Source organism: Selaginella moellendorffii, unplaced genomic scaffold, assembly GCF_000143415.4.
Source record: "Selaginella moellendorffii unplaced genomic scaffold, v1.0 SELMOscaffold_15, whole genome shotgun sequence".
Lineage (NCBI taxonomy): Eukaryota > Viridiplantae > Streptophyta > Lycopodiopsida > Selaginellales > Selaginellaceae > Selaginella > Selaginella moellendorffii.
Window position 1 is genome coordinate 1,622,593 of NW_003314276.1, and position 10,689 is coordinate 1,633,281.

General features: G+C 42.0%; 1 protein-coding gene across 1 annotated transcript; it reads left to right on the forward strand.

Annotated features, from left to right (window-relative positions):
* The first annotated feature begins 9,440 nt into the window (after positions 1 to 9,440).
* LOC9633167 (putative germin-like protein 2-1) lies at positions 9,441 to 10,444 on the forward strand. Its single transcript, XM_024675680.1, has 4 exons — positions 9,441 to 9,734; positions 9,818 to 9,954; positions 10,008 to 10,144; positions 10,226 to 10,444. Exons 1-4 carry the CDS (start codon positions 9,517 to 9,519, stop codon positions 10,397 to 10,399), a joined length of 666 nt encoding a protein of 221 aa, XP_024531448.1. The 5' UTR covers positions 9,441 to 9,516; the 3' UTR covers positions 10,400 to 10,444.
* The last annotated feature ends 245 nt before the right edge of the window (positions 10,445 to 10,689 follow it).

The window sequence follows — 10,689 nt, forward strand, 5'->3', positions numbered from 1 at the left end:
ACCTATAAATTTGGATTTCACATCAGCTAGTCTTTTTAGATATTCTTTCCTTATTATCACAATGGCAAGAGGTTGGTATTGTTGGACCCTTTATTAGTTATTTTTATGTTAGTAGAGTTAATTGGGCATTTCGAGTGTATTTAGACCGGACGAGCACAAGAATAGAATTTTTACATGTTATTAACTAAGCATATTTAGCTCAGTAAAGAGTTCTTCTTGTTATGTTTTGCACTAGTTGCATATTGAGACTAGTCCTTTAATATTGCTGAATGATAATTTATCATGTGTGCCAAACACCCTCACTATCATGCCTTTTGCATTCTGGTCCCAAATACTATTTATGAAATACTATATACTCATTTAGCATATTAACGGAATGTAGAGATTGTTTTGAACACAATAGTATTTGTCCCATGTCTAAATTCACAATCTAGAGACATTCCATATTTAGTAAGTTTTGAATTTGTCCTAGAGACTAACTCCTGGTATTAAGGGTGGCCTGGGGTTGAAAGCCCAAAGCATGTGTTCTTCTAGAGGGGGTTGTTGGTGGTTCCAAATATATAGTAGAGATAAGGGGTAGGTCAGGCATGGCCAACCAACTTGAGGCATAGTCTAGCTCCCGCTTGCGTGTATATTCTTGTTCTGCATTTGACTTGGGTCTAAGCCCAAGTTCTATACTATGCTAGTTGGTGGAGTACCCATATCCTCGTGTTAAACCACCAGTATGCTGAAATAGTGCTAAACTCTATTTGGCTCTGTTTTGTATGTTGGTCTTAGCATTTGGATGTTGGATGCTCTAGGACTATTCCAAGTCGCTCCACGCTCATGTTCCTTTGCTCCTTGGGTTGTACACTTGGGAGTTGTTCCATGTTTTAATGTCATCACTCCTTAGCTCCATGCTTAGGAGTTTGGCACCATTTCTTTGTTCAATGGCACAAGGTCTTGAAACTTAAGTTTTGTACCACTGTCCTTTGGACATGTGGTATGTCACACGTGGCACATAAAAGGTTTAAGTTCTACTTTGTGGTTATCTTATGGTAAATCACCATAAGATAAAGGGTAAAAACCATGTGCCCTACATTTGGTATCAAAGAATGAGTTTTAGCAAGTACTATATAATGAGATTGGGCAACAACCTCGTTGCATACACAAAGATGAAAACGATGGTTTGAATGGGTACACATTTGGGTGCTAAGTCACATTCGTTTTTTGGGTATGGATTTTGGTTACCTTTCATCCTAGATTATATGAGCTTTCGCTTGGGCTCATAAATTGGATATAAGATGTTACGTTTGCACGAGTTTGCGTTTGGGCTTGTAAGTGGGGCACATTAGCAACTCAAGGTTACACTTTGAGTTGGCAAGATTAATATTAGCCTATTAGTGATTTCATGAGTTGTTTTGGTGGTTCTATAAGTTGTTCCATATACCATGGGTGAAAGTAAACACCTTCTTTGGGTTTATAATGAGTGGCAAATAGGTTGGTCCATAGCTATTTAGTATGGCACTAGTGGATCCTTCTTAAGTATGATTATAAGTGGATCAATCAAGATTGTAGAGATGAGTCTATTGATTCAAGTAATTATTGCCGTACTCTCTCATAAATTTTTCTTGGATTATACTGAAGGTAGTGTAAAAGCAAACTTGAGGTTTAGTCAAAGATGAGTCCGAAAAGAGAGTCATTAGGGATGAAAGATCAAACACATAAATCATTTTCTTTTCTTGGAGAAATGATTTGCAATGAGGTGTGACTCATTGTTCGTGTTCACATCGTGCAATCAAGAGACCTTACCTTAATTCATGTTAAAAATGATGGTTTTACAAGTGGTGAGTTATGGGATGGATAGCAGTGAAATGCTAAACCATTTTGTCTAAGCTTGCTATTGAAAAACTTGGGTTATAATGCTCAATTCTTTTTTGAAAAACCTTGGTATTGCTCCTTGAGTAGCTTGGTGTTAGATTAGTTTTGAGTTTGGTCCGAAAGAAAGTGGCATAAACTTATCCATGTTGTGAACAAAAGTTAGTGGTGTTGGGTGTTGTAAATCTCTATCGGTAGGGTGTGGCATTTATGTTGTATTTTGTTGAATCGAGTTGGCACTTGAAATTCACATAAACATTTAAAGTAATAACATAGGCATTGCTCGTGATGTTGCTCAATTGATAATCAAATCATTGTGATTTTATATCATATCCATGTGATAATGAGTAATGTGTTTACGAAGTTGCTTGGTTAAACAATTATCAACCCCAAAATAGTTGATAGTGAAGCTAATCTACTTGCACATAGTAGTATTGTAGTAGTTTTGATTGGATTTTCAATGGTGATCAATGATATACTAAGTTGGTACCTTGTTTCCTTGAGAGTTGCCCATAATGTATTGAAAAGGGTTATATCATTCACTTGCTATGGCTTGTCGGTTGATCGGTTAGCACTTGAAATAAATTGTTGGATGGAGAAGATGTGTAGTTAAGGCATTGACATCACTAACACTTATGTTACTAGAAGTGGTATTGTTATTTTGAGTGATAAGGAATTTTCTTTAGATTCTAATTTTCCATATCAATTTTCTTAGACTGAGAGTATTTTGTATTCTTAGATTGAGAGTCATTTTTTTTCTAGGATGGAAAATTTTCCACAAATTTTCTTATGCTTTTCTAATGGCTGATTTGTCGGTCACTTTGCTCAAAAACCATTCCATTTTCATAAGCCAATACAAACTAATGAAAGGGTTAGAGTTGACTTCAGTTAACTTAGACTTTAGTATGTAGTTTGTATGATGCGGCTTGAAAGGGATGTTAACTTTTGGGGCTAAGGCAATTAAGTTGGATAGAGTTTGGAGTTGGTGTAGAAAAATGGCTATTGTGCTTTTCTAAGAAGGGTGGTGACCCTTGTGCCTTTTTTCTATAGCATAGTGTTTGGTGGCAAATTGCACCTTGCATTTCGTTAAATTCTATGAGAGTAGTGAACTCTCACTGATCTTGATTTAGTCTTGGTAGTCCTATGCTTTGGCTGAGGATGGTAATGTCTAACTTAGTTATTTAAGGTTGAGATGTTGGTACCTATACTATAGTTTTGTTTATGAGGAGGTTGTGTACCACTATGAGTTTATCTTATGGTCTTCATTTTAGTTTTGGCTGAGTGTTGATTATACATAACTAACCTTTTCAAGGCATGCCCAGAGGTATTGACTAAATGAATTAGTGAGCTTATTGTAGTTGAGTTGGATTCGAGAAGTCATTTAGTTCATGCTTGTCCATGAATCTTTTGTAAGCGACTAAATTTTTCCATTATACTTTAGTCACTTAACCACACCTCCGACCACTTGGAGGAGTCCCACTCATAACCTCCATAAGTCTTATTTTGGACCTAGGCTTGCTAGCCCCGAGAATGGCATCCCTGCCACTCAACCTTTCCACTTGGTCTAAGTGCTCCACATGTCCAATCCCATGACCGATACCCCAAGGTACCACTAACATATGAGCCCGTTACGCTAGGCTACGCTCATTCACCTTGGTCACATTGGTGGTCTAACACCATCTGCATTGCAATCCCGTCTCTCCAAGATTAGGTCATTCTCCCATGAGTGGTCATCCCAAATCCACTCCTTAGCATCCTTAGGATGCCTATAAATATGGGGAATAGCCTTCCCCAATATCTCCATTCTGGTCTCCACCAAGTCCCTTTTTGTCCTTGGCCATGTTCCCCAACACTGCCACTGGATCAAGGCCCACGGGCCCAACCACTAAGTCCCACTGTCCTCTAGGACTTCCTCACTATGTGACTGTGTCCTTGGTCATCATACCAAAGGGCTACTCCTCTTCCTTTCCATAGACTGGGACTTTGGGACAACATTACGGAACACCATGGCCCTACATGGGCCTCATGGGTACTCTCCCCGCCTTCCGCTTTTAGGTGCTCTAGCCATGGGCTTAGAGCGAGGTTCCATTGAGCCACACCAGGTATCCAAGTAGGTAGTGCCACCCACACTTGGACTGGGAGCATTAGCCAGTCGATCTCCCGGGGGAACTAGAGCCGACTCTTGAACACTTCACCAAACTACCCCGCTTGTTGGTCCGTGTTCACTCTAGTCTTGGACTTCCTAGTGGGCAGCTCATCACCCAACACTGGGTACAGCCTTCTTGGGCCAAACTAGCCATTCCTGGCCAAACTGGCTCCACTGCAGTCCTCCCCCTTACTATACTTTTGGAGCTCACCAAACCCCCCAAGGTCTGGGAGATGAATGCTTTGGGCTTTCACCCTCTCAGACTCAAACTTAGACTCAGACTCGGACTCGGACTCGGACTCAGACTGGGGCTCGGATTCGGACTCGGGCTCGAGCTCGGGCTTGGTCTCGGCCTCGGCCTTGGTCTCGGTCTTGGTCCTAATCTCGGTCTCGGTCTCGGTCCCGGTCTCGGTCTCGACGTCGGACTCCATCTCGAGTCCTTCTCGGACTCCATCTCAGATTCCATCTCGGGTCCATCTCGGACTCCATCTCGGACTCCATCTCGGATCCCTCTTGGACTCCATCTCGGACTCCATCTCGGACTCCGTCTCGGTCCATCTCGAACTCCATCTCGAACTCCATCTCGGACTCCATCTCGGTCCATCTCGGACTCCATCTCGGACTCCATCTCGGTCCATCTCGGACTCCATCTCGGACTCCAACTCAGGTCCATCTTGGACTCCACTTCGGACTCCAACTCGGGTCCATCTCGGACTCCATCTCGGACACTTCCACGTGTCATGTGTTGGTCCTTTTGGGTCCCTTTTTTGGAGCCTCACTTATTGCTCGCTTCGTGCTTGTTCCTCGAGCACTTTGTTGGGAGTTCCACTCCCACTCTCAACTTTTCAAGTCAGACCTTTGGGTCCAAATGTGTTACGCTCATTTGGCTTTTGCTTTGGCCATACCACGTGGCACCCTTCTGGCTCCACTTTGGGGCCTAGGGATTTTGTGTCTCACAGGATGTTGACCTTTGAAGCTAAAGCAATTGAGTTGGTTAGAGTTTGGAGTTGGTGTAGAAAAGTGGTCATTGCACTTTTCTAAGTTGTGCCTTTCTTCTGTAGTGTTGTGCTTGGTGGAAACTTGCACCTTGCATTTTGTTAAATTCTATGAGAGTAATGAGCTCTCACTAATCTTGATTTGGTCTTGGTAGCTCTGCGCTTAGGCTGAGGATAGTGATGTCCAACTTAGTTGTTTAAAGTTGCAATGCTAGTGCCCGTACTATAGCTTTGTCTATGAGGAGGTTGTGTACCAATATGAGTCCATCTTATGATCTTCACTTTAGTTTCAACTAAGTGTTGATTATGCATAGCTAGCCTTTTCAAGGCATGCTCGGAGCTATTGGCTAAATGTGTTAGTGAGCTTATTGCGGTTGAGTTGGATTCGAGTGGTCATTTAATTTATGCTTATCTGTGAACTTTTATCTCTTACCTAGGGTATTACATATATATTGGCCAAGTATATTCTTGTGAAGGCAAGTTGAAGAGTGATTGTTAGTTGCTTTGCAACTAGTGATTGCTTGTAGACTTTATCGAGGACTATTTAACACTTGCTTCGCTCGATGATGATTTAGCAGTGATGGGCTTGTTTTACCGGATGGTGTTGCAAAAGATCGTGTTGTTAGACTTACATAGTTTTTCCATGTTTACATATTGATTACATCTTTGTCAATATCATTTCGTTACGTTTAGTCCGTGGTGTTGGATTTCATTAAGTCTTGGATGTGGTGATTCATTCCTTGATGATGTGTTATTTGTAACTGAGTTTATTGAAAGATTGGTCTCAAATACTGATTAAGGTATTTTCAACTTTGGTTAGCTTGGTTGCTAGAGAGCTTTGAATAGTGATTCACTCTTGCTTTCTTCTAGCTTTGTTTTGGTGTTGATGGCATTGAAGTGATGCCTTATTGTTGAAATTCAAGTGAGATGAGATGTCTCTCCATAGGATTGATATTGAGTTTCATTAGTCTCGATGCAAATAGTGTTGATATTTAAGCTGTAACTTTATGTTATTGGCATTCATGCATTTACACTATATTGATGTACAAATGAACTAAGTGGCAAGTTAAGTTAGTTATGTTCTAAATGAGATTATTTAGTAGAGGTTGAGCTTTGAGCTTCTCCTTGAAAAGTGATTTAGTCATGGACAACACTAACTTTACGAGAAGAAAAGTTAGTGATTGATATTGGAATGTTTAAATCCTTATTGAATTTGAGTTGGAATATATTGATCATTAATGATTTATACTTAGCTTTTGGATTGATGCAAATATGCTTTTCATTAGTTTTGGCATTATGAAGTTTTGCTTATGGATGTGTTGAGAAGGATATTGTAGGTGGTACTATGATTTTTTCTTTAATATTGAAGTTAATTCATGCAATAATTAGTTGTTATAGTTGGTTCTAATAGATTGAATATTATTACCTTTGGGTGATACATTCACAAGTATCTTGCTTGCTGGTTATTAATACTTTGTGTTCTTTGAGTTATCTTTGGTAAGTTGTTTGGCAAACTGTCTACAAATTTTGGTAGTTAACTTTTATCATTGAGTTTTATTGATGATATACTTGCTATTAAATTTTATTGGATAGTAAATCCTATGTTTCTAACTATTGTGATTTTGGTGGTTCCTATACTCTAATACTGGTTTAGCGAATGATAACTTACTTGGAATACTTTTGTGTTCCAATCTAAGATTTCATCACTGATAATTAAGACTCTAAGATATCATTGTCTTTGTCTTTGATATTGTCCATTTATTAATCTTTGAGTTTGGGCCAATGTAGGCAGCTGGTTTCGGCACTTCGTGTGCATAGTGAAATCTTTAGTCATGGAGTAGTTACTGTTGACTGGTCATATAACCTACATTTCTGTCGATGTTCCTTATTCTATTGAAAGGGCGTGACCGTATAAACAACTCTAACTGCCTGTTTATAATAGTCTATCTAAACCTTACCAACGGGTTTGGTTTCTTTGCTCAAGAGGGTTAGAGCTTCTGGCTTCTCTTTCTATATCTTTACCGGTAGGGGCGTATCACACTTTGTAAGCTAGGTGACACCCAGAGCAACAAGGGTGGTTAACTCCATTGGTGATTTCTTTGTCGGTGACAGCTAGAAGGTGTTTGAGTGGGTAGTGCATCTGCATTAGACAAAGAGGTTACCCTAACTCATTTAAGTTTGTGCATTTCTCACATAGTGTGATCATTGTGAACTTTTTCTAAAGTTGTTTCCTTGCCAGTGGTCTAAACTCGAGTATGCATCAACAAGGACATCAATCTTCCTTAAGGGGGGGAGAGTGTTGCGAATGTGACTTCGGGTATCAAAAGTTACTTGCCGGCTAGTCCTTTCGGATATTTTTTCTTTACTACAACAACCGTAAGAGGTTGGTATTTTTGGACCTGTTATTAGTTCCCATTTGAGCTAGTTGAGAAACTGGTCAATGACCATGCACTTAAATTGGATAAACATAAGGTAGGAACCCTATGTGTTTCTTGTTGAGCATACTCGGCCTGGTTTGAGAAACTTGTGTCATTGGTTTGCACTTGCTAGTATCAAGAACCCCCACAATATTGAGATTAATCCCTCAATACTTGTTAGATGATAGCTTACTGTATTTGCCAAACACCCTCGCTATTACGCCTTTTGTATTAGTCTCATTTCGGACCCAAATGCTATTTATGGAAAGTGTCTAGATTTGCTCATTTAGCATATTTACGGAATGTAAAGATTGTTCTAAACACAATGGTGTTTGTCTCATATCCAAATTCGCAATCTAAGGATATTCCATATTTAGTAAGTTTTGAGTTTTTCCCAAAGACTAACTCCTAGTACTAAGGGTGAAAGCCCGAAGCGTATGTTCCTCAAAAGAAGGAAGAGGGGGGGGGGGGGAGGGGTTCTAAATGTATAGTAGGGATAGTGAGTAGGTTAGGCATGGCCAACTAACCTAAGGTATAGTTTAGCTCCCGCTTGCGTGCTTGCCTTTGTTCTACGTCCAACTTGGGTCTAAGCCCAAGTTCCATTCCATGCTAGCTAGTGAAATACCCATATTCTCACATTAGGCCACTAGTATGCTGAAATAGCATCAGACTCCATTTGGCTCTGTTTTGCGTGCTGGTCTTGGCATTGGGATGTTGATTGCTCTAGGACTGATCAAAGTTGCTCCATACTCCTGTCCCTTTGCTCCTCGGGCTATATGCTAAGGAGTCGTTTTGTACTCTAGTGCCATTGCTCCTTGGCTCCATGCTTGGGAGTTTGGCACCGTTCCTTTGGTCAATCTGCCACACACGCACCCTCGAGCGTCAGAGCTCCTCACATTGGTCTCTGGCGGGCCTCTTCAAGTTGGATTCGTGGATACAGCCGGTCTGAAATCTCTCTCTCTCTCTCTCTCTCTCTCATGCTGTGATTTTTTCCAGGAGTACCACGCATCAACCTTTTGTACCCGGGCGATCTCACGGTTTTCCCGCGAGGAACGATGCACTTTGAGATCAACGTTGGGACCAAGCGTGCGTTTTACATCTCGGTCCTCAATAGCCAAAACCCAGGAACTCTGGTAAACAAAAAAGCTTCGCACGTTTTTTTAATGTTTTCTGATCCTTTTTTTTTTTTTATTATTCTTTCGTGTGTTGTGCAGACAAGTGGTGGTGCTCTCTTGATGATCCCGGACAGGTCCTCTGCAACCGCGCTCAACGTCGGGCTGGACATGATCCGGAAGCTCAAGGAGAATATGCTGCCATACACCCCGCAGCTCGAGTTGGCCCCGCCCGCTGTGTGCGTTCCCGGGCGAGACATCACCACCAAGATTTAAAGAATTTTTCTGTCCTTGCTTAATTAAAATAAGCTCCTTTTTCTCCATTTTCTTGAAGCTAGGTGCCTTTTCTGCAAATTACTATAAACAAATCCTTTAGGTTTTCCTAAACTACTCATTTTTGGCAGAGTATGTGTGACGCGAGCTTGCTAGTCGCTGGAGCGGACGGAGAGGTAAGGGTTGTCATGTTGATTACAGCACGAACACCACCGGGTCTATTGCGAACATCCCCATTAACATCTCGTAGCACGAAATCGCTAAGAGCTCCCTACCTTGCGAAATCTCGCAGTGGATCGGGATCGGCAGCGACTAACACATTCAAGCACCCAAGATCATCACTGCCAACAAAGCTTCTTGAAATCCAACGGTAAAGAAAAAATGTATCCAAATGCAATCAATGTCTCGTGCTTGAGAAACAATGGGGGGGAGAGAGAGAGAGAGAGAGAGAGAGAGAGAGAGAGATGGAGAGAGAAAAGGTAAGAACGAAATGAGGGAAGAGGGCATCGAGTTTGCATGCATGCGTGATCAACGCGTGTTTGTGGATTTATTTTACAGACTTTGAAGACTTGCCACTGTATATAAACCACAAACTTTCTTCTGGCAGATTTATCATCTCTTCCATCACAACTCATTCGCTCGTTTCTTTCTCCTTTTCGCTCTTCTCAGTTTCCGGAGATCATCTTTCCTTTGGTCTAGATCTTGATCTTCTTGCGATGGAGTACAAGAAGTTCATACTGATGGTGATGATCTTGGGCGCCGCCGCAGGGAATGTGTTTGTGAGTGCCGCCGACCCCGACCCGCTGCAAGATTTCGACAGCCCGGGAGCTCTCAGCGACTTCGTGCTGCGAGATGTGTTCAAGAATGGCGACGTGAGCAATGGACCTGGTGGCCTTCGCGCCGCGATCAACATCACACTCTTCCCAGGAATCGAGTACTTTGTCTTCCGCTTTGCCTTTCGTTCTGTTAGCTCGAGATCGCGGTTTTGATGGAGGTTGTCCTTTGTTTTGCTTGCAGGTCCCAGGGGATAACTTATGTACACTTTAACATGGTTCCCTGTGGAGTCAATCTGCCACACACGCACCCTCGAGCGTCAGAGCTCCTCACATTGGTCTCTGGCGGGCCTCTTCAAGTTGGATTCGTGGATACAGCCGGTACGAAATCTCTTTCTCTCTCTCTCTCTCTCTCATGCTGTGATTTTTTCCAGGAGTACCACGCATCAACCTTTTGCACCCGGGCGATCTCACGGTTTTCCCGCGAGGAACGATGCACTTTGAGATCAACGTTGGGACCAAGCGTGCGTTTTACATCTCGGCCCTCAATAGCCAAAACCCAGGAACTCTGGTAAACAAAAAAGCTTCGCACGTTTTTTTAATGTTTTCTGATCCTTTTTTTTTTTTTATTATTCTTTCGTGTGTTGTGCAGACAAGTGGTGGTGCTCTCTTGATGATCCCGGACAGGTCCTCTGCAACCGCGCTCAACGTCGGGCTGGACATGATCCGGAAGCTCAAGGAGAATATGCTGCCATACACCCCGCAGCTCGAGTTGGCCCCGCCCGCTGTGTGCGTTCCCGGGCGAGACATCACCACCAAGATTTAAAGAATTTTTCTGTCCTTGCTTAATTAAAATAAGCTCCTTTTTCTCCATTTTCTTGAAGCTAGGTGCCTTTTCTGCAAATTACTATAAACAAATCCTTTAAGTTTTCCTAAACTACTCATTTTTGGCAGAGTATGTGTGACGCGAGCTTGCTAGTCGCTGGAGCGGACGGAGAGGTAAGGGTTGTCATGTTGATTACAGCACGAACACCACCGGGTCTATTGCGAACATCCCCATTAACATCTCGTAGCACGAAATCGCTAAGAGCTCCCTACCTTGTGAAATCTCGCAGT